The sequence below is a fragment of the Nyctereutes procyonoides genome, unplaced genomic scaffold (genome assembly GCF_905146905.1).
Source record: "Nyctereutes procyonoides isolate TBG_1078 unplaced genomic scaffold, NYPRO_anot_genome, whole genome shotgun sequence".
Lineage (NCBI taxonomy): Eukaryota > Metazoa > Chordata > Mammalia > Carnivora > Canidae > Nyctereutes > Nyctereutes procyonoides.
The window spans coordinates 17,310,766-17,332,171 of NW_026575128.1; the positions used below are offsets into that span (position 1 = coordinate 17,310,766).

At 40.9% G+C, this 21,406-nt stretch overlaps 2 protein-coding genes across 2 annotated transcripts; one reads left to right on the forward strand and one right to left on the reverse strand.

Annotated features, from left to right (window-relative positions):
- The first annotated feature begins 285 nt into the window (after positions 1-285).
- On the forward strand, positions 286-6,109 carry LOC129520476 (olfactory receptor 4Q3-like). The gene is made up of 2 exons (XM_055341478.1): positions 286-302; positions 5,089-6,109. Exon 2 carries the CDS (start codon positions 5,162-5,164, stop codon positions 6,107-6,109), a length of 948 nt encoding a protein of 315 aa, XP_055197453.1. The 5' UTR covers positions 286-302; positions 5,089-5,161.
- A 10,138-nt stretch (positions 6,110-16,247) lies between these two features.
- Positions 16,248-17,198, reverse strand: LOC129520596 (olfactory receptor 4M1). Its single transcript, XM_055341700.1, has one exon. The coding sequence runs from the start codon at positions 17,196-17,198 to the stop codon at positions 16,248-16,250; it is 951 nt and encodes a 316-aa protein (XP_055197675.1).
- Between the last annotated feature and the right edge of the window lie 4,208 nt (positions 17,199-21,406).

Consider the following 21,406-nt stretch of genomic DNA (forward strand, 5'->3'; position numbering starts at 1 on the left):
CATTTCCCTGATCAGATGAGCTAGCATTACTTTTACATGTCTAGCATTCTTAAAAATGTAAAATTATGTGTTCAACCAAATTGAATTTTATTTCTAATAAATGTTTTTATTATCAATAGTAATTGTGTTTCTCTGGAATGTTATCTAATACATAATTTGCAATATTCTTTGTTAACTTTAAGACTTTGGACTGACACTAAAGCGATAATTAATGAAAAATCTTTGGATACCTAGACAACACTTAATAAAATAGGACAACAACAACAATCAACAACATTGATTATGAAGCACAATTTTAATTTGCTTCCTCTTTTTATATATTGTCAAATAGTTGCCAGGTAACAGTTTGATAGGGCATTTGGCTACCTTTAGACTATGTTAAGGCATCTTTATTTTCACCCTTTAAGAAATATAAAAAGGGATGTGTGTGACTATAGGCATTTATAAAATATATATGGATTGCTGATCTGTTGAGCTGCTTGATTGCGAAGATATTGTCAAGTATCAACTCTTATTTTTCTCTAGGCTGGTGAGGAAATAGACTTTACTTACTGACTTATTCTTTTTGGGCTGATATAACAAAAGTATCATAGATTGGGTGGCATATAAGCATATTTATTTCTCACAGTTTTGAATGATGGGAAGATAGCTGTAATAAAAAACGGCTAAATTGTGTTATTATTATTTTTTTAACCATGGTAGAAAAGGTAATCCCAAAGGTTAATGTTGTACTGTCCTTTAGGACATTAACCAGTTCACATAATCACTTAGAAATTTTATTTCAATGTTTTTTTATATTCTATATGAAACCACATTTTAAAAAAGAATTCTTTTATGTTTTTAAAAGATTTTATTTATTTATTTGAGAGACAGAGAGAGAGCATGTGAGCAGGGGGAGTGGAAGGGGGAAGAGGGAGAAGCAGACTCTCCACTGAGCAGAGAGCCCAATGTGGGGCTCCATCCCAGGCCTTGACCCCAGGACCCTGGGATAATGATCTGAAGAGAAGGCAAATGCTTAACTGACTGAGCCACCCAGGCACCCCTGGAACATTACTAGGGAGTTAATATAATTTTTATATTGTAATAAATAATATTTATAGCATTATAAATTAAAATTAAATAATTAAAGAGTTAAATACAATTTATGACACTTTCATCTATTTGAGAAATTTGTTTATAACATTCAAAAAATTATACTTTGACAGCAACAATTTATAAAAATATTCAATTACTAATGACAGCAGCTGTGTTTTCTGTATAAGATCCATACATAGACACCGATTAGATAAGATGCTTGAGGCATCATCAAGAGACTCCGGTGTCATATGATGGCTCTGTAACACCTTGAAGCGAGAGTTTCTGCTTCTATAGCTTCCAGTGGTAAGTGGTATGTAATCGTTCAGCCTTGCCTACTTCAGGGTCGTGGTGAGACAGAAAGCAGTGGCAATCCTTTTTCTCAGGTACAGACTGACACATGGAAAAGTGTCAGCATATCAAGTGCCAAATTAATCAATCCAAAGTAAGTAAAAGGGGTGAGCTGTGTTATGCAATAGGTCTGACTGTTCTAGACCCTGCAGGTCTGAGGTCAGCTTTTCGGCAAGACTGAGATTCAGACAACAGCAGTCTAGGGAAATCCCAAGGCTCATTAGGCTGAGCAGTAGTATGAGGACCATAAAGCCTCAGACACATCCGGAGCCCTGGGGACAAGTGATCTTTCCCCTTGTACAGCCAGCTCTCAACTAGGGCGTGACTTATAAGGAAGCGGTTAGGGTACAGACTTGGGCAACTATGATGGTCATCTGAGAACTTCTAATTTTGTTGGACTGAAACTCTGACGGGATCTGTGGGATGAACAGTAGGGTAACATAGTATTTCCTCGAACTCACATAGCTCCTGACATGCAGTCATGTAAGTTTCTCAGATGTCTTTATTCAAAGCTCCATTTCCCTCCCTTGCTGGTATTTCTGTCTTTGAAGCCATTTTTATACTTCTCTGACAGTCGTAATCTTTAAATTTAAGAAATCATTTGAGTTTTGTTGTTCCAGGTTTATACATTTGGAAACACTCACAGAGCAATGACATTCTCATAGCATCAGGGAACTGGGGCCGGTGGTATAGGAAGGGAATTACAAGGTATGGATAAGATAGGATCAACGTAATATAGCAGAAAGCACTGGATTCATGGCAGTATTGTCTCAGGACCTCCTAGATACTATCTTCCATTTCTTTATTTCAGTTACTTCTTGATAAGTTCTTCACTTCTCCCAAAAGAAATTTAAGGTGCAGTGTTTCAAACAAAGATTAAAGCAGAAAGATGATGCCCTTCTCAGTAGGAAATACCTTCATGGGTGTCACATTCAACGAATGGTGTCCATTTCTTGGTGTTTCAAGAAAAATTAGAATTACATCAGATACCCTCAAAACAAATTCACATGGCATTTAAGCTTCAAGTAGCAATCTTTTTTCTGTCATTGTTGTGGTCACATTTCTGACTGTGATCAGAGTCTTCAGAAATGTAGAAGCTGGATGTATTTTTGCCAAGTGTGGCAGTTTATCAACACTGAGAGTGAGCTTTCCATAATAGTTGGCATTATGTTTTCACATTATCTGAAGGCAGAATATTCCCTGAGTCAATACAAAAATTTAAGAATAACTGGAATTTATTACAACTCAAATATACGGTTGTTTATGTTTGTCTCATGAAAGGTAAGGATTTTGATATCACCCTTCTCCTATTATGTTTTCACAGTAGGAAATAATCACATTGTTTCTCAGTCATAAATTACAGGAATGCTTTAGATTCTACTTTTCCATTTGTTTTCTCTCCCCTTGTTTTCAGAAGCCTCTTTTTAATTAAAAAACAAACAAACACAAAAAACAAACAAAAAAAACTTGGTCTTTCTCAGGCTCTTCCTAGTTTTCCAAAGATGAGGCTTGAAGTTAGATGCAGGACATTTTTTTTTAAAGATTTTGTTTATTTGTTCATGAGAGAGAGAGAGAGAGGCAGAGACACAGGCAGAGGGAGAAACAGGATCCATACAAAGATCCCAATGTGGGAATCGATCCTGGGACCCTGGGATCATACCCTGAGCCAAAGGCAGACCCTCAAACACTGAGCCACCCAGGGACCCCTCGATGCAGAATTTTAATGAGAATTTGACCTTGTCTAATTCAACATCTTGGATCATGGGAAAGAACATCAGAATGCAACTTCTATATGGAAATTCACAATCCTTGGTATATCCAAAGAAGATTGGAAAAATCTCCATTGTATCAGAGCTCAAGTAGGGCTGGGCATATGACAGCAATTGGTTTCCTGTATTTTTTGCCCTGTTTTCCAAATGATGCTAGAGAGGGAGGTGGTTCCTTCCATTATTTATCAGATTGTAGCATTAGATGCACCTGGGCACCTGACTCCAGGCAGGTGAAGAGAATGGTCACATATGTGGTGTGACCAAGACATCCAAAATTTCCTTGGGCCCCAAATCTCTCTCTCACTTGCTTATCTTGAAATACTATATGTACTGAAATTTCTTGGTATTAGGAATTTTTCTTTTTGGAATATCTGAATAACTATCCAATAACTTTCCCTGACTGATTTGAGAGAACCAAGTGCAACATAGACTAGGTAACTAGGACTGAGGACAGAAAAATACAAATTTTGCCTGACTTAATATTTTACCAAGAGCTAGTTCTAGATTAAAAATATACTAATCTAGACAGAGAAACATCTACTAATTTTTCACTGCTTTTTAAAAAATTTGTAATCTGGGATACTCCCACCCAATATTGGGAATGAATGTAAATGTAGAGCAGGAGAAAATGGATAAAACAATATTGTAGTGTAAACTTTATTTCTTTTAAATGTACCTATGGTTGTTGAAAATTCCAAAAGCAGAAGAATTCTAATTTCAAAAAAAAAAAAAAAGAATTCTAATTTCCTTTCCTTTATCATCCTCTTCTATGAAATGGGTCATGGTAAACCTCTTTTGTACCTGCTCAGTGATATGGATCATGGCCCTTGGTCTTTTCTTTTGGTGATTAGTGTATTCTAACTACTGTCCTACTCCTCTTGAGTCTGACGATTCCTTTAAAGATAAAGATTTTATTTTCTCTTACCTAGTCTCTACAAACTCCCTAACGTCTGTAACCTGGGATAATAAATAAAGACAAGGACATGAGGTTCCTTTCATTCCTAAATGATTTGCTTCCTAACATGTACATTCATAATAGCTGCTAACTGTGGTACAGTATAGCAATTTATAGCATAAAGCATTCTCCTTTCAGCATCATAATAATCACATAGTAAGCACTGTGGCATGAGTACAAAGATGAATCAGGTATACTGCCTCATGCCTGGGTGGCTCAAGTTAGTTAAGGGTCCAACTCTTGATATGGGCCCAGGTCAAGATCTTAGGGTCCTGAGATCAAGCCCTGTGTTGGGCTCTGTGCTCAGTATGGAATCTGCTTGATACTCTCTTTCTCCCTTGCCCACCCACCCCTCTTGCTCTCTCTTTCTCACAAATAAATAAATAAATCTTTAAAACAAACAAAAGAAATATCTCATTACTTTCAGGGACTTAAGTCATTTTTTTATGTAAGTGTATTTTGTTCATAAAGAGTTTATATTTGATTCTCAAAACAATCTTGGAAGGTATCATTGTCTTCATATTAATTGAATAAGCAAAGATTAAAATTCAAGTTTGATACCTTGCCTGAAGTCACTGCATTGGAGAGTGACAGAGTTGGGCATTAGATCTAGATAGTTCATTCCAGAAGTCTTCCTGCCCTTAGAGGTTTTAATTTTGTCTCTTAAAAAATGGAATGATTTTCATCTTCTCATCGCCTCATGCCCAGTTCCCTGTCTCCTTCCTCGTTAGTTTGTTGTAAATGCAACTTAAAAGCATTATAGAAAGGAAGAGTTGGAAGGTATGCAAAATGTTCCTCATTCTATTTATACAGGAATGTATATTTCCTACCTCACAGAATGTGCTTAAGTTTTTTTTATCTTGGAATATGATTCTATAAACATACACACACACACACATATGTAGAGAGAGAGAAAGAGAGAGAGAAAGGGGGAGAGAGCATTTGGTCTGAATCTTTCTTCCAATTTGATCTTTTTTTTTCTTTTTTTAGGTCACTTGATATTCTTGACTTGATGAAAAAAAGCAATGATTCTAAGGTGACAGAATTTGTTCTTCTGGGCCTATCATCCTCCTGGGAACTACAGCTGTTTCTCTTCTTCATATTTTTATTGTTTTACATGACTGTTATTCTGGGAAACCTGTTGATAATGGTAACAGTGCGAGCTGATGCTCACCTGCTCCAATCTCCCATGTACTATTTTTTGGGTCATCTGTCTTTCATTGACCTATGCCTGGGCTGTGTTACCGTGCCCAAGATGTTAAGAGATTTTCTACAACAAGGCAAGATCATCTCTTTTTCAGGATGTTTGGCCCAGATCTACTTCCTGCACTTTCTGGGAGCCAATGAGACGTTTCTGTTGACGGTCATGGCCTATGATAGGTATGTGGCCATATGTAATCCCTTGCACTACCTGACAGTCATGAACCGCCAGCTGTGCTTTCAGTTGGTTTTTGCCTGTTGGTGTGGGGGTTTCATCCACTCTATCACACAGGTCATGCTGGTGATCCAGCTGCCCTTCTGTGGCCCCAATGAACTGGACAACTTCTACTGTGACGTCCCTCAGGTCATCAAGCTCGCGTGCATGGATACATATGTAGTAGAGGTGCTGATGGTCTCAAACAGTGGTCTGCTCTCTCTCATCTGCTTCTTTGTCTTGCTGTTCTCTTATGCCATCATCCTGACCACTTTGAGAACTCGCTTCCACCAGGGCCGGAGCAAGGCACTGTCTACCTGTGCCTCTCACCTAACAGTGGTCAGCCTGATCTTTGTGCCATGTGTATTCATCTACCTGAGACCTTTCTGCAGCTTCTCCGTGGATAAGATATTCTCTGTCTCTTACACAGTGATCACACCTATGTTGAACCCTCCTATCTACACACTCAGAAATGCTGACATGAAGACAGCCATGAAGAAGCTAAGAAAAAAGTATGCGGCATCCTTCTGCCATAGTAAAGGATGAACAGGAACAGGTGATTTAGAAAGCATGACCTTCTTGGGACATTCTTCGCTCATCCTGCACATGGCTATGAGCATGAAAACCAATTTGATGACTCTGGCAAAAGAGCCAGCATAAAAATTATAATGTGTGCTGTTGATTGCTACTGAGGCATAGTGGCTCTGTTGGGTGTTTAATATTAAGCAGGGAGGTCAGGAATGTTTATTGTCCGAGGAATTGAGTACCAGGTTCAAGAGGACACCTTGAAAGATCAACTTTTCTACCCTTTGTCTATCACTAGTCTTCATTTACTTATGTCATTCCACTTTTAAATTCTCTTCAAATGAAAGAAGGTATTCCATCTCCTTTATTGTCCTGTTCATCTAGACACTGTATTATATATTGTGCCAAATTTTAGAAATGCACTTGACTTCACTTCATTTAAGCGAACAGTGCTCTTAGAGATTTTTACATGTGAAGGCAAGAGAGCCTGGGAGTTTTGAGTGAAGGAAACCCTCAGTGTCCTGCTCTGGAGGCGTCTCTAGAAGAGATAGCTCTTTGCTCTGGAGTTGCTTGAAGGGGAGTTACAGCGGGATCAAGTGTATAAGCTGGCTCTTCACCTGATCATAATATTTTAGAGGTCTGACCTGTAAGAGAAAAAAGATAAAGAAATGAACTATGGTTTAAAGTACGCAGAGTACTCTAAGTCTCTACGGTACTTTAAGAAGTAGGTAATATTATTCAGCTTCACTTTTACAAATGAATTCAGATTTCTTTTTTTTTAAGACAAATTTATTTTTGGGAGAGGGAGAGAGAGAGAGAAAGAGAGAACAAGCAGAGAGAGGGGCAGAGGGAGAGCCAGAAAGAACATCACAGGCAGACTCCCCAGCTACCATGAAGCTCTACACTGGGATCAACCCAATGACCCAAGATCATGACCCAAATCCAAATCAAGCGTCTGTTGCTCAACCCACTGAGCCACCCAGGTACTCTGAACTGATTCCTGAAGTGATTTTCATAAGAACACTCAGAAAAAATATGATCAAGCCAGAAAGCTAGGAATTTTTTTTTGTAATTAAGCTAATATTTTTCTTTCCAGAAAGTCTTTACCCCAATTAGATGACCTAATTGCATATTTTCTACTTTATCTATAGAGGAGCTCCAGAGCTAGGAGATCAATAAAAGCATGCACACAATGTTTGTATTTAAGGTTATCTATTTCTGATGGAAAGATTTCTGCAACTTCTTATGTCTATGGACAGGTGTTAATTCTCTTCAGTAAGTAATTATATAACGATGGGATTTTAGTGGCATTTTTATATACGTTCACTTATTCCCTAATCAGTTGTAATGGAGAGGCCTTTTAAAGTAGTCAGCTGAAAAATAACTCAGGACAAAAGTATCTGAAACTCCACCTAATATTAGGATTTACTCTTAAAATCCCGAAAGCTGGTCCCGTAAGAGCTTGACTGGCTCCTCCTAGGGTGAGCGTGGGGAGTAGCATCCCTGGCAAGGCCGTGCCCCCTCAGTCCAGGGCATCTGCACGAGGCCCTCCGCCACAGCAGCGTCCCGAGGACCAGGCCGGAGGCGGGGGCGACGGGGCTGGAGGGCAGTGGGGTCAGCAGGCACCTGCAGGGACTGGAAGCTCCCGCTCTCTACATCCGTGGGCTGCAACATCCCTTTCTCTAACGTTCCTCTTTCTTAGCAAAATTAAGTGTCTTGGGAATCATTTGGATTGTGCTGGGCGGGCAGGACCGAGGGGCATCGGGAGGCCCAACAACATGGCGGCGGGCGTCCATCTTGTCGCAGCCGCCTTGGGCCTTGCCCGCCAGCTGCTGAAGCCCAAGGACACGTCATCAGGGGGAGACGGGACGCTGACCTCACCTGCCCCCAGCGGGGCCTGAGCAGTCATCCGCCACCTGCTCCACCAAGAACGGGCCCTCATACCTGTCACCCCCAGGACACCCTCTCTGTGTGCTCCCTCTGTGCCACCTCTCCGGGGTCAGAGCTGGGTTAGACCCAAGGGAAGAGGTGGATGGGGCCTGAGGGCCAGAGCTTGCTCTTTCTACGCTGTCAGGTTTGCTGCAGAAATTCAGGAGATCTGGGAATTTATTTATTAATTTAGTCATTCATTTATTTATTCATTTTTTAGATTTAATTCTAGGTCATTAACATACAGTGCAATATTGGGTTCAGGAGTAAAATTTAATGATTCATCACATAAATACAACAGCTTGTAATGGAGTCTAAGGATTTTTTGTCCTTTAAAAAAAAAAAAGATTTTATTTTATTTTATTATCTTTTAAGTAATCTCTACCCCCAGAGTGAGGCTGGATCTCACAACCCAAGATCAAGATTCGTGTGACCTACCAACTGAGCCAGCCAGGTTCCCCTGAAGTGAAATTCTTAAAATAGATAATTATTTGGAGATAGATCTCAGGCCGAATTCGTAGATTTTCAGGATGATTTGAAGGTTATCTAGGTAATTTGTTCTCATTCATTTGGGGAATATGAATAATAGTGAAGGGGAATATAAGGGAAGGGAGAAGAAATGTGTGGGAAATATCAGAAAGGGAGACAGAACATAAAGACTTCTAACTCTGGGAAATGAACTAGGGGTGGTGGAAGGGGAGGAGGGCGGGGGGTGGGGGTGAATGGGTGACGGGCACGGAGGGGGACACTTGACGGGATGAGCACTGGGTGTTATTCTGTATGTTGGTAAATTGGACACCAATAAAAATTAATTTGTTAAAAAAAATTATTTGGAGATAGAGAGTGATGAGGGAACAGGGCTAGCTGACGACAAAGCACAGGGTGATATCCCACAGATGACCCCCACCCGGGGTGGAATCTGTACAGCATTCTTTAGGAAGTTTCCAATTGTCTTAATGTTAATATCCTGCTAGAGGGAAAAGTGCTCTTTAACTGACAAATGGCTAGGTCTCCAGTATCTTGTAGGTCCTCCTTAGCATATGAAAATCCTTCTGAAATCTCCCTTTTCCTTACTTCCCCCACTGGCCACTATGTAGTCAGCCACTCCTTGCAAGCCCAGGGCAGCCGCTCTGCCTGCCCTTGGTTTCTGTCCCCAGGCTTTAGTAAAACCACCATTTTGACCCAAAGGCATCCCAAGAATTCTTTCTTTGTCATTAGCTCCGGACCTCACTTGTATTCCAAAACTTCTTCAGTAAGCATGTAGAGAAAAATCTCTTATAAAATTTCTCAGACTGGGGGCCTGGGTGCCTCAGTGGTTGAGCATCTGCCTTTGGTTCAGGGCGTGGTCCTGGGGTCCTGGGATCGAGTCCCCCATCTGGCTCCCCACAGGGAGTCTTCTCTCTGCCTGTGTCTCTGCCTCTCTCTGTGTGTCTCTCATGAATGAATAAATAAATAAATAAAATCTTAAAAAAAATTTTCCCAGACCAATTCATAGCGTTGTAAACAGTTTTGGAAGTAAAGCATTTATGTTGTTAAAATTGATCCATTAAAAAGTTGATAAAGTAAACTGAAAGAAAGTCAACATTTTTCCCACCTCAAAAATTTATGTCATATACATAATGTTTTGTATTTTCTTTTAAATACACTCTACCCTGTATTTTATGGACGGTTTCTGTATAGTCAAGTTTCAAAGAGAAAATACAGAATATCCCAACGTTACATTATTTCCTCAAAAAGACCCAAGCAAGGTTAACTTGGAAGTCATTCTAGATATTTTTATTTTTAGATTTGTTTTTAGATTTATTTTAGATTTTAGATTTATTTTTAGATTTTTATTTTTAGATTTATATTTAGATTTAGAAGGCTAGTGACTCTAGCCTTCACTTTTTTCCCACTAATTTCACATCTTAACTAGAACCATAACTCAATTGGTTCCTAAAACACCGAGCCAGATACTGAAATATTATGGTGAGACTGAAACATATAGTTATATATTTTAAAAATGTGGTTGTCAGAAATGAATTATCTGAAGAAAACTGGGGAGAGACAGACACTCCTCATCATTTGCATTACTTGGATTCTAAACAGGTGCAAAAGTCTGACACAACCAGCCAAGGCGGGTAGGGCGATGATATTGTCCACCTTTCATAGATTCCAGCCCTTTAGTTAGGACAGTCCATACACCAATCACGCACAATATTTTGGGAAACAATCTTACTCTACCTAGGCTTGTAATTTTTTTTTTAGGGTGTAATTTTGACTCATATATCTAACTTTATTTTCTTTTTAAAAAAATTAAATTCAATTAATTAACGTAAAATGTGTTATTTATCTCAGAGGTAGAGGTTAGTGATTCATCAGTCTTTTTTTTTATTTTATTTTATTTTATTTATTTATGAGAGAGAGAGAGAGAGAGAGAGAGAGAGAGGCAGAGACACAGGCAGAGGGAGAAGCAGGCTCCATGCACCAGGAGCCCGATGTGGGATTAAAGTTCCATCTGGTCCAGTGTATCATTTAAAGCTCTTGTTTTGTTAGAGATGTTGTGCTTAGAAGATCTGTCATTTACAGAAAGTGCCATGTTGAAGTCTCCCAGTATTAGTGTATTATCTAATATGTCGTTACTTTGGTTATTATTTAATGGATATACCTGGCAGCTCCCGCATTAGGGGCATAAAATTCATGATTGTTAGTTCCTCTTGTTGGATAGATCCTTTCAGTATGATATACTGCCACTCTTCATCTCTTACTACAATCTTTGGGATAAATTTAATTTATCTGATATGAGGATGGCTACCCCTGCTTTCTTATGAGGACCATTTGAATAGTAAATGGTTCTCCAACCTTTTATTTTCATGCTGTAGGTGTCCTTATGTCTAAAATGAGTCATTTGTAGACAGCAATTAGGTGGGTCTTGCTTTTTTATCCAGTCTGAAACCCTATGCCTTTTGATAGGATCAGGAAGCCCATTCATGTTCAGAGTTACTATTGAAAGATATGAATGTAGCGTCATCATAATACGTATTAAGTCCCTGTTTTTGTGGATTGTTTGTTTCAATTTCCTCTTTCTTTACAGGGTCCCCCTTAATATTCCTTGCAGGTTTCATGGTCACATATTCTTTCAGGTTCTGCCTATCTTGGAAGCCCTTTCTCTCTCCTTCTACTCTGAATGAGAGCCTTGCTGGAAAGAGTATTCTTAGCTGCATGTTCTTCTCATTTAGGACCCTGAATATATCCTGCAGCCCTTTCTGGCCTGCCAGATCTCTGTGGAGAGGTCTGCTCTTAATCTGTTATTTCTCCCTATATAAGTAAAGACTCTCTTGTCTCTCCTTGCTTTAAGGATTTTCTCTTTATCTCTGGAATTTGCAAGTTTCACTATTAAATATTGAGGTGTTGAATGGTTTTTATTGATTTTAGGGGGGACTTCTCAATCTCCTGGATCTGAATGCCTGTTTCCCTCCCCAAATTAGGGAAGGTCTCAGCTATTATGTTTTCAAATATGCTTTCTGGTCCTCTGTCCGTCTCGGCATCCTCTGGAACCCCAATTAAATGTAGATTTTTTCATTCTGAAGCTGTCATTTATTTCCCTTAACTTTTCCTCATGGTCTGTTAATGGTTTTTCTCTTTTTTCCTCAGCTTCCTTCCTTCCCATCTACTTGTCTTCTATGTCACTCACTCGTTCTTCTGCCTCATTAACCCTGTCATCAGGAACTACAGTTTGTATTGCATCTCATTTAATTGAATTTTAATTTCAGCCTGATTAGGTCTAAATGCTGCAGTTTGAAGTCTCTCAAATCCTTTATGCTTTTTTCCAGAGCCACCAGTAGTTTTATGATTGTGCTTCTGAATTGGCTTTCTGCATTGAATTGTAATCCCAATTCTGTAACTCTGTGTCAGAGAGGACTGTTTCTGATTCTTTCTTTTGCAGTGAGTTCTTCTTTCTAGTCATTTTGCTCAGTGCGGAGTGGCTGTATGAGCAGGCTGAGTCAAGAATATCAACCGCAACCTAAGTAAATTTTACCTTAGATGATTCTGATGAAGTCAGAGACCAGATATTGGAAACAAAGATCAGAACGAAATAAAACAAAAAGACCACTAAAGTGAAAAACAAATTTTAAAACAAAGTAGTAAGAAATAAAAGGCCAGGAATCCTAAAGAAGATGAGAAAAACTAGAACGGAAAGAAAAAGAAAAAAGAAAAAAAGAAGAAGTAGAAAAAAACGGGGACTGGGAGAAGGTGGTGAAGAGGTTGTAATGGAGGGAGAATGTAGTCTACCTGAGAGGTTCTAGAGGGTGATCCTCTTGTTTCTGAGTATATTAACTTCTGTATGTTAGAAGATGCTCCGTCCCAAATTTATACAAACCAGAAGTACTTGTAGAGGGCCCAGCCATTGACCACCAAAACATAAGCGAGATAAAAGGGTGGGGCAGAATGGCCATGAGGAATCTCACAGAATGAACCAGCACAGTGTTCCACTTGGTTCTGCGTGCAAACTGGTCATGATTTAGAAGGTATTAACTTCTGCCATTGTAGAACAATATGAGGCAGAGAAAACGAAACACACACAAAACAAAACAAATCAATATCTTGTATATCTCCCCAAATTAAGTTGAATATGTTGAAGGGAATCTGGAAGGGGAAAATATATCTAGGACCTATAATTGTAGAAATATGAAAGTCAAAAAGGAAGAGTCTTAAAAATGAAGAGGTGGTAAAATACTGTAACTAAGGGGGAAAGGGGAAAAAAATCGGAAATTTACAGCCTGATATAAAAACGTGTTGTACTGGAAAAAGGAAGGAAAAAAAAAAAGAGGGGTACCCTCTGATTCTTTATACTGTAAATCCCTCGACTTCCCCTGGCGCTTTTCAGCGCTGTTGGGTCAAGGACTTGCTCTTCCCTGTCTTTCCAGCTGGTCTTCTGGGGGAGGGGCTGCTGTGCTGATTTTCAGGTGTGTGCACCTGGGGAGATGCCCCACACCCTGTCAGGTGCATGGCTCAGTGGGAGCTCTTTACCCCCTGAGGCCCTGCTCCTTGGCAGCCCCGCTCTGTCCCAGGCACAAGGTGAGACCAGGAGGGACAACACCACTGGCGGCAGCCAGCTCTCCAGCCCTGGAGTCACTCCCCTAGTATCACCCAGAGCTCCCAGTCCGCACTGGCCTAGCTGCTCCTGGGGCAGGGCGCTGACCTGCACAGCTTGGAGTCACTGGGGGCAGGAGCGTCCTCACTGTCCTATTGTCCCCCCTCCCCTGGGGTCCCCCGGGGCAGGAGCCTCCCCACCGTCCTGTGTTCTTCCCCTTCCCCTGGGGTCCCACAGGGCAGTAGCATCCCCACCGTCCTGTCCTCCTCCCTCCCCCTGGGGTCCCCATGGAGGAGCATCCTCTGCGTCCTGTCCTCCCCCTCCCCCTAGGGTCCCCCGGGACAGGAGCGCCCACACCGCCCTGTGCCCTCCCCCCTCCCCCTGGGGTTCCCCGGGGCAGAAGCATAGCCCCGGCCCTGTCCTACCCCTGCCCCCTGGAGTACCCCGGGGCAGGAGCGTTCCCCCCGCCCTGTGCCCTCCCCCCTCCCCCTGGGGTCCTCCGTGGCAAGAGCATCCCCCACGCCCTGTCCTTCCCCTGCCCCTGGAGTCCCCCCGGGCAGGAGCTTCCCCACTGCCCTGTGTCCTCCCGGCCTCCATCTAGGATCCCCCGAAGCAGGAGCATCCCCACCGTCCTGTCCTCCCCGCTCCCCCTCAGGTCGCCTGGGAAGGAGCGTCCCCGCGCCCTGTGCTCTCCCCACCCGGCTCGTCCCGGGGAGCGCAGGGTCAGGCCGTGTCCCCCTGCGCCCTGGGCTCCGGGGCCTGCGCTGCGGGAATTGCGCTCCGGGTGCGGCTCCCCAAGCAGCAGGGCGCAGCCCTCCCGCAGCCCCCTGGCTCCCCGAGACCCCCGGGCGCTGTAGCCCTTTCCCGAGCTCCCGGGTGGGTGTGCTCTCCCCGGGCCCCTCCGGGTCCGTGACCCCGCGACCCTGGAGTCCCCGCTGCCCCCCTCCGGTCCTGCGGGTCTCGGGAGCGCCTTCCCTCCGGGAGGGTCCTGGCGGATTTCTGCATCCCCGCCCCTCGGGGCGCTCTCCTGTGCCCGCCCCCATTCCGGCCCCTGGGCCCCTCCCCGCGCGGGTCTGTTTCATTTTTCCACCTTCCTACCTGCTGGAAGCGCAGACCCTGTCCCTTGGCGCTCCCGCTGCTCTCCCTGGAGATCTCAGGTCGACTTCGTAGGTTTCAGGATGATTTGACAGTTATCTAGGTAAGCTGGGGGCGGGTGCCCGGGACCCTCCTCCTCCACCACCTTGCCCGCCTCCTGTCTGAACTGTTGTTGCACCTCAGGGGCTTCATCGTTCGTTCATTATATTTTACGGCGATGCAGACAGCCAAACCGGCCTGCTTCTAATGGAGCTGGATGGATGGGACTTTACCAACCTTGTTACCCAAAAACTCCAATCCTGGGGTGCCTGGGTGCCTCGGTGGCTGAACACCTGCCTTTGGGCCACGGCGTGATCCTGGAGACCCTGGATCGAGTCCCACATCAGGCTCCCTGCAGGGAGCTGCTTCTCCCTCTGCCTGAGTCTCCGCCTCTCTCTCTCTGTCTGTGACTCTCATGAATAAACAAATAAAATCTTTTTAAAAAAATGAACAACTCCAATCCCTGGGGGAAAATATATTGCCAGTAAAGTTTTTCTACTTACATATTCATAAATTTTTAATTTTTAATGAACATATATTGTTTTAGTAATTAAAAAACAGAACTTTATTTTTGTTTGGATAATGAAGATTTTTTTTTTTACCAAATGTAACAGTATAGTCCATCTTGTTAATATTGAGATATTGTTAATATCTTCATTACACTGCTATGTTCTTATTCCGAGCATCAATGTTTTCAACAAATATATAGTAGCAGTATAATGGTCTTGGAGAGCATCCTGAGGCAGTAGTCTTTTCCCTAAAAAAACATTAATCCTAGCTAAATGAAGGATAAGTGACAAAACGAGTAGAAGTCTGCCTGGCTAAGATGCAGAGAAAGAACAATAAGGAAACTTAAAATCTAGAAACATAACTCATTTTTATTATGTGTATATATAAGCCTTTTGTATGTTAGATGATTATTTTCATGCTCTCTTATAAAATATTAGAGAAGTCTACTGTTTTGTTCATTTCCAAATGAAAATGAGAAGTCAACTCAAAATTTAGGAATCATAATTTCAATCAGAATATTTGAGTTCTTAGAAGAGAAGTCATTGTAGCTTTGAAGATGAAAGAGGGTCATCAGAGAGAAAAATTACCAAAGAAAAGAATAAAATTTTTTCACCATCAGTCCATCCTGTTTACCCGAAGTTTTCACCATTGTTTTCCTAATTCATTTATGCGTATTAATTTCTGATGCTGATAGAAATCTATTCCCCTCAAAGTCTAATTACATTATGTTATCAAAGAAAACATAAGACTAAAGCTCTGAGCATACGAAATGCTCTAGCTCTTTAATGGATAGAATCTTAGTTTTGAAATTGAAAAGCTAATTTAAGTAAATAAATTTATGAACTCAAATATTCTACTCTAACTTTTATATTCTGAATCACAGTCAGTAATAGAGTTCTTAATGTCAGGGAATAGTCAGTGGATATCTAATAAATAATTCACCAAAGGATCATGACAGCCAATATATCCAGCTCTTCTTTACATGTACTAAAAAAAAAATGGTGTAATGGAAAAGAACTCTGAATTATACGACTAACAAAAGCAGCATCCTACTAACATAATTTTAACATAAGCAGAATTAGCAAATACAGAAAACACACAAAAATGGCAAAGGAGATAATAATCTTTTTAAAATCACACAACTAGATGTCTATCGATTCCATCAACCTAGAATCCCTTTCCTCCAAGTGTGCTTTCACACTGGAGGATATAAGGTAGAGACGGGCTATGAACACCACTATTTGGCTGGAAACTTCCTCTGGAATGAGAGGAGGTCTCATTTAGTAACCAAACTCTGCTGTGAATTCATAAAAATTGCTCCTAAGGTGTGACAAAACCTGGGGCTCTGTCACCAATATTTATTTCCATCTTAATTTCTTTGTGTTTTCACCAAATAGGGGGAGAGTGTGGTGAGAATTTAAAAACCCAAACGAGAGAAGTAATGAAGGTATTACTACTGCTGGAAATGCTTCCTACTTTAGGACAATGACCTCAGAAAGGTTGTAGAGTATGTCACTTATCTTTCACTTCTCTACATAAAATATATCTGTTGACCAACTTCCTCATGGCCGTCTTTACTTCTTTATTTCTCAAGGTGTAGATAATGGGATTAAGTAAAGGGAATATCACAGTATGGAACACAGACACAACCTTATCGAGGGAAAACGAGTCAAATGGTCGAGCATAAATGTAGATAGATGGTCCAAACATGAACACCACAATCGTGATGTGGGAATAGCAGGTGGACATGGCCCGACTGGTACTCTCACCTGAGCCTGAGTGTTTCCGCAACATGGCCAGGAGGAAGGCATAGGACATTAGGAGAGCAATGAAGCATACTACAGAGATCAGACCACTGCTAAAAATCATCACCAACTCCTCGGGGAAGGTATTGGCACAGGCAATGCGGACGACCTGCGTGATATCACAGAAGTAACTGTCTAACGCATTGGGCCCGCAGAAGGGAAGTCGGACGATGAGGACCACTTGTATTATAGAATGAATGAAGCCCCCCAACCAGGAGAGAGCCACCAGGATACAGCAGAGACGTCGATTCATGATAGTAGCATAGTGGAGAGGGCGGCAGATAGCAGCATAGCGGTCAAAGGCCATCACTGTGAGCAGGAACATCTCGGAGGCCCCAACGAAGTGCAAAAAGAAGAGCTGTGCAATGCACCCACCGAAAGAAATCCTCTTTCTTTCCACAAAGAAGTCTACGAGCATTTTAGGGGCCGTGATGGAGGAGTACCAAATGTCAAGGAAGGCCAGGTTAGCCAGCAGGAAATACATGGGTGAGGTCAGGTGAGGGTCCAGCCTGATGGTGCAAATAATAAGAACATTTCCTGGGAGGATGAACAGATAGAAGGACAGAAATATAACAAATAGGACTAGTTGTACCTCTCGAGTCTGGGATAAGCCAGTGAGAACAAATTCCGTCACCCTAGTGTAATTTGCAGGTTCCATTTCTCCGCTTGTGTAAAAGAACATGGCTATAAAAAATAAAGAAATTACAATTATTCCAAATAGCATTTATCTAGATTTATTTTACTGCTGCTGAAATCAGCAGATTGGTCTGTATCATTAAGACACTGTATTAGGATACCTTTGAGTGTCCCATTTGAGGTCTGATAAGCCAAGATAGGGAAAGAGTAACTGGTGACCCGACAATTAGAAACACTGAAACCATATGAAGCGTGGCACGTGTCTGAAACCAAAATCCCGATGTATTAATGTTATTCATTTCTATTTTTTATGAAACTCAGCAGTGCATTAATCCTGTCCCTGTATATCTACCTTAGCAAGCAATGTGTGCAGCTACTCAGGAGAGAAACCAAATTGTACACGGGGAATGGGAGGAAAAGCAGCCTGTTGTTTCTAGATTTGCTGTTGTTGTTGAGAAATCTAGCCAACTTGGAAACACGTGATTGTGGTCTAATGGCAGGTACACTCATCTGGCAGGATTTTCATTTTAATCTTTAAAAAAGATGCCGGGGCTTCGAGTGGAGTGAGGGGACATTTCCTCCTTCACCGAAGCCTGCACAGCAGACTCCTTGGCAGCACGCAAGCCGCCACACACGAGATGCCACAGTGCAAGGCTGTACGTGAGAACTTTTCAGGCTGTGACCAAATATCATTACCCCGCTGGCCTTGCATCTTAGCCACTGTTCCGGGAAGGTGGGGACGAGATACAGTGATCTGACGAGCGGGTGTGCTTGCCGTCCAAGCTGACCCCTCCTGCCTTCAAGGGGACAGTGGGAATAAGGTTTTTGCGAAACTTTTACTCAAGTCCTATTAATTGAACCAACCCCAGTATTAAATAGAATAAAGCCCATCCAATAAAAATAAGATAATCACCCATTTACCACATATGCTTCCTCTGTTAATAGTATACAACCTGCCCATGAAAATAAGCAGTTCTTATAATCAACAGCCAATATTGGAGAGTTGTTTCAATTCTCCTGATGTGCTATTTTATAATACTGCCTCTCCTGAGAAGGCCAGCATAGAGAAAACAAAGTTACCATTCTGTAAAACCAAACAGATGGAACAGCATCCAGGCACTAAAGCTTAGATATACTATTAACTGACGAAACCTCATGTTTCTTCCTTGCAACCTACGACTCAATTTGTGAATAATTTTAACAAATGTAGCCTACTTCCTGATCTAATATGTTATGGATCATTCATAAAGAAGAGATGGTTCCCTACAAACAGACACACTAAGAAAAAAACGGTCCTTGCCAGCAACCTGACACAAAAGGCAAAATATAAAAACACTCAGAAAGCTCAGCATTATGGGACTATTTAGCAAAAGGGTAAATATTCCTACGTCCATGAATAGCCCAGGGTAGGTCTCAGTGATTTAATCAATCATGTTTAGTAAGATAAAGGAAATTTAAAATTCTGTTTAGAATTTTAGTCAATAGTCTTTCAAAAAAGAAAAAGAAAAAAAGAATTTTAGTCAAGAGAAAGATAATGCTGCCAGTTTTCAATCCTCAACTTTCTTAAAAGCACAATTATCCAGATTGACATATTTCCTAGAAATCCAGAAAGCAATGGTTTTACCTTATTTACCCGAAGAAGGTTCCTAATAGCCTCCATAAAACTTTACACATGACATTGAAAGCTTTATCCCAAAATATATAGCTTCTGCATCACTTCTATAATATTCATTTATTCAACAACTACTTAGCGAACAGCTACTCTGTGCTAACTGCTAAGAACACAACAATGGGCAAAGAAGACAGTTTCTGCCTCACTGAGCTTTCATTTTAGAAATATAGACAGACAACAAATTAGGAAGCAAACAATAAACAAATGAACTGTAAATAAGCAAAATAAATCATTACCGCTATTAACAAGAGAAAGAGAGGGAAGTAAAGAGGGAATGAAGATAGGTAATACATAGTAGAGGCACGGGGGTAGTGATGAGAAGCATCTTTGAACTGATGACATGTCAATTAACTCTGAAAGCAGGAGAAAAGCATTTTAGGGACAGAGAAGAGCAAATACAAAGGTCCCGTGATAGGGAAAAGTTTCTAGGAACTATAGAAGACCTGCAATTTCCTGAAGCACAAGAACAGAGTAGAGAGAGCTGAGGACCAAGTAATGTGATCTATAAAAACAAAATTAGGTTTTAACAGCTTCTAATATATTTTGGAACATATTGTTATACGGCTTATAATATAGCTTAACAAGACTTGTGATTTAGAAATATCACTGGCCACTTTGCAAATAAATTGAAGTAGGATTACACATAAAGCAACATTTATTAAGAGAAATGTTTTCTTTAGAAAATATTTAGGAGATGCAATTGGCAGGATTTACTGCTGAATTGTAGTCATTGCTGGAATTGTACCAAAGCCACTTGGAATTTGAGCACCATAATGGCAAACTATTTAAAAAATGTAACTTATATCTTCTGTATCTAAAATGAGGTTCAGGACACCTGGTTAGCTCAGCAATTGAACCTCTGCCTTCCGCTCTAGTCATGATTCTGGGATCCTGGGATTGAGTCCCGCATCAGGCTCCCCACAGGGAGTCTGCTTCTCCCTCTGCCTGTGTCTCTTTCTCTCTCTCTCTCTCTCTCTCTGTCTCTCATGAATAAATAAATAAAATCTTTTAAAAAATAAAGAGTATACAATGGAATATTACTCAGCCATTAGAAACGACAAATACCCACCATTTGCTTCAACGTGGATGGAACTGGAGGGTATTATGCTGAGTGAAGTAAGTCAATCGGAGAAGGACAAACAGTGTATGTTCTCATTCATTTGGGGAATATAAATAATAGTGAAAGGGAATATAGGGGAAGGGAGAAGAAATGTGTGGGAAATATCAGAAAGGGAGACAGAACGTAAAGACTCCTAACTCTGGGAAAGAAATTAGGGGTGGTAGAATGGGAGGAGGGCGGGGGGTGGGGGTGAATGGGTGACAGGCACTGAGGGGGGCACTTGACAGGATGAGCACTGGGTGTTATTCTGTATGTTGGTAAATTGAACACCAATAAAAAATAATTTTATTATTAAAAAAAGAAAAATAGAGTAAAATTAAAAAATGTAAAATGAGGTTCATCCAGCACATTCAAACTATTAATAAAATTTGAATGAATCTGCCCTGAATATTTAGAAATGTTTGTCCACGCTCTAAGAAAAGTTTGGAATTGTGCCAATATAATCTGGAGCAAGGAATTATGTTTGTGGGAAATCTGGAGGGAGATAAACCCTCCATGGAGGCTGAGTTAGGGCATTTCCTTCCTAGGCTGCCATCTAGATGGCATTAGCTATTCCAAGCCAGCAGTTCCTCTTAGAGCAGGTAGTTGTCAGGAGGGTTTTACTTTATCCTGCCTATACTACACCTCCCGTCTCTTGATACAAGCCTGTTCCTCTTTTTATTCTCTTTAAATAAAAATTGTGTATATTTAAGGTGTACAACACAATAATCTGATACATAAATACATAGTGAAATGAATACTATCACCAAGTTAATTAACAGAATCTCTTCACACAATTACCATTTTTTTTTCAGTGATAACTCCTGAAACCTAGACTCTTAGCAATTTTTGGTCCTCAATACAGTATAATTAATAATAGTCATTATTCTGTACATTAATTAGATCTCCAGACTTATTCATTCATCCTACATAACTGCAATGTAGTTTTTGATCAACATCTTCCTATATCCCCCACCTCCTTATCCCTGGTAATAAGCATTCTACTTCTCCATGGAAAAAGGAAATATGATATATATGATATAATAATATATATAATAATATATATAATATATATAATAATATAACAATAGTAATATACATATAATTCTGTCTTTAGAAAAAGGGACCCTATCATTTGCAACAACATGGTTGAACCTGGATGTTATGCTAAGTGTGAAATAAGCCAAACAAATATCTCAGGTATATGTGAAATCTAAAAAAGCCTGTTCTTCTTTTAACATCTAGTGAATTCCCATTCTGTGTTTAATGTAGTATCTAGAGAATGACTTCAGAGATACCCAGAAGGATCAAGGCTCTCCCTACAGGTGAGTGAACTGTGAACTCACCTCAAGGGAACAAGTGCTTTAGGGAAAAGCGAGAATCTGTGCAAAACTTCTTCCTTACCAACAATGCAGTGTTCATCCATGTATCTAGCCAAGCTCTTAGTAATCACACGGAG

What these genes read in the sequence shown, in the direction of transcription:
- LOC129520476 (XM_055341478.1), top strand. Translation starts at nt 5,162, where the DNA reads ATGAAAAAAAGCAATGATTCTAAGGTGACAGAATTTGTTCTTCTGGGC.
- LOC129520596 (XM_055341700.1), bottom strand. Translation starts at nt 17,198, where the DNA reads ATGGAACCTGCAAATTACACTAGGGTGACGGAATTTGTTCTCACTGGC.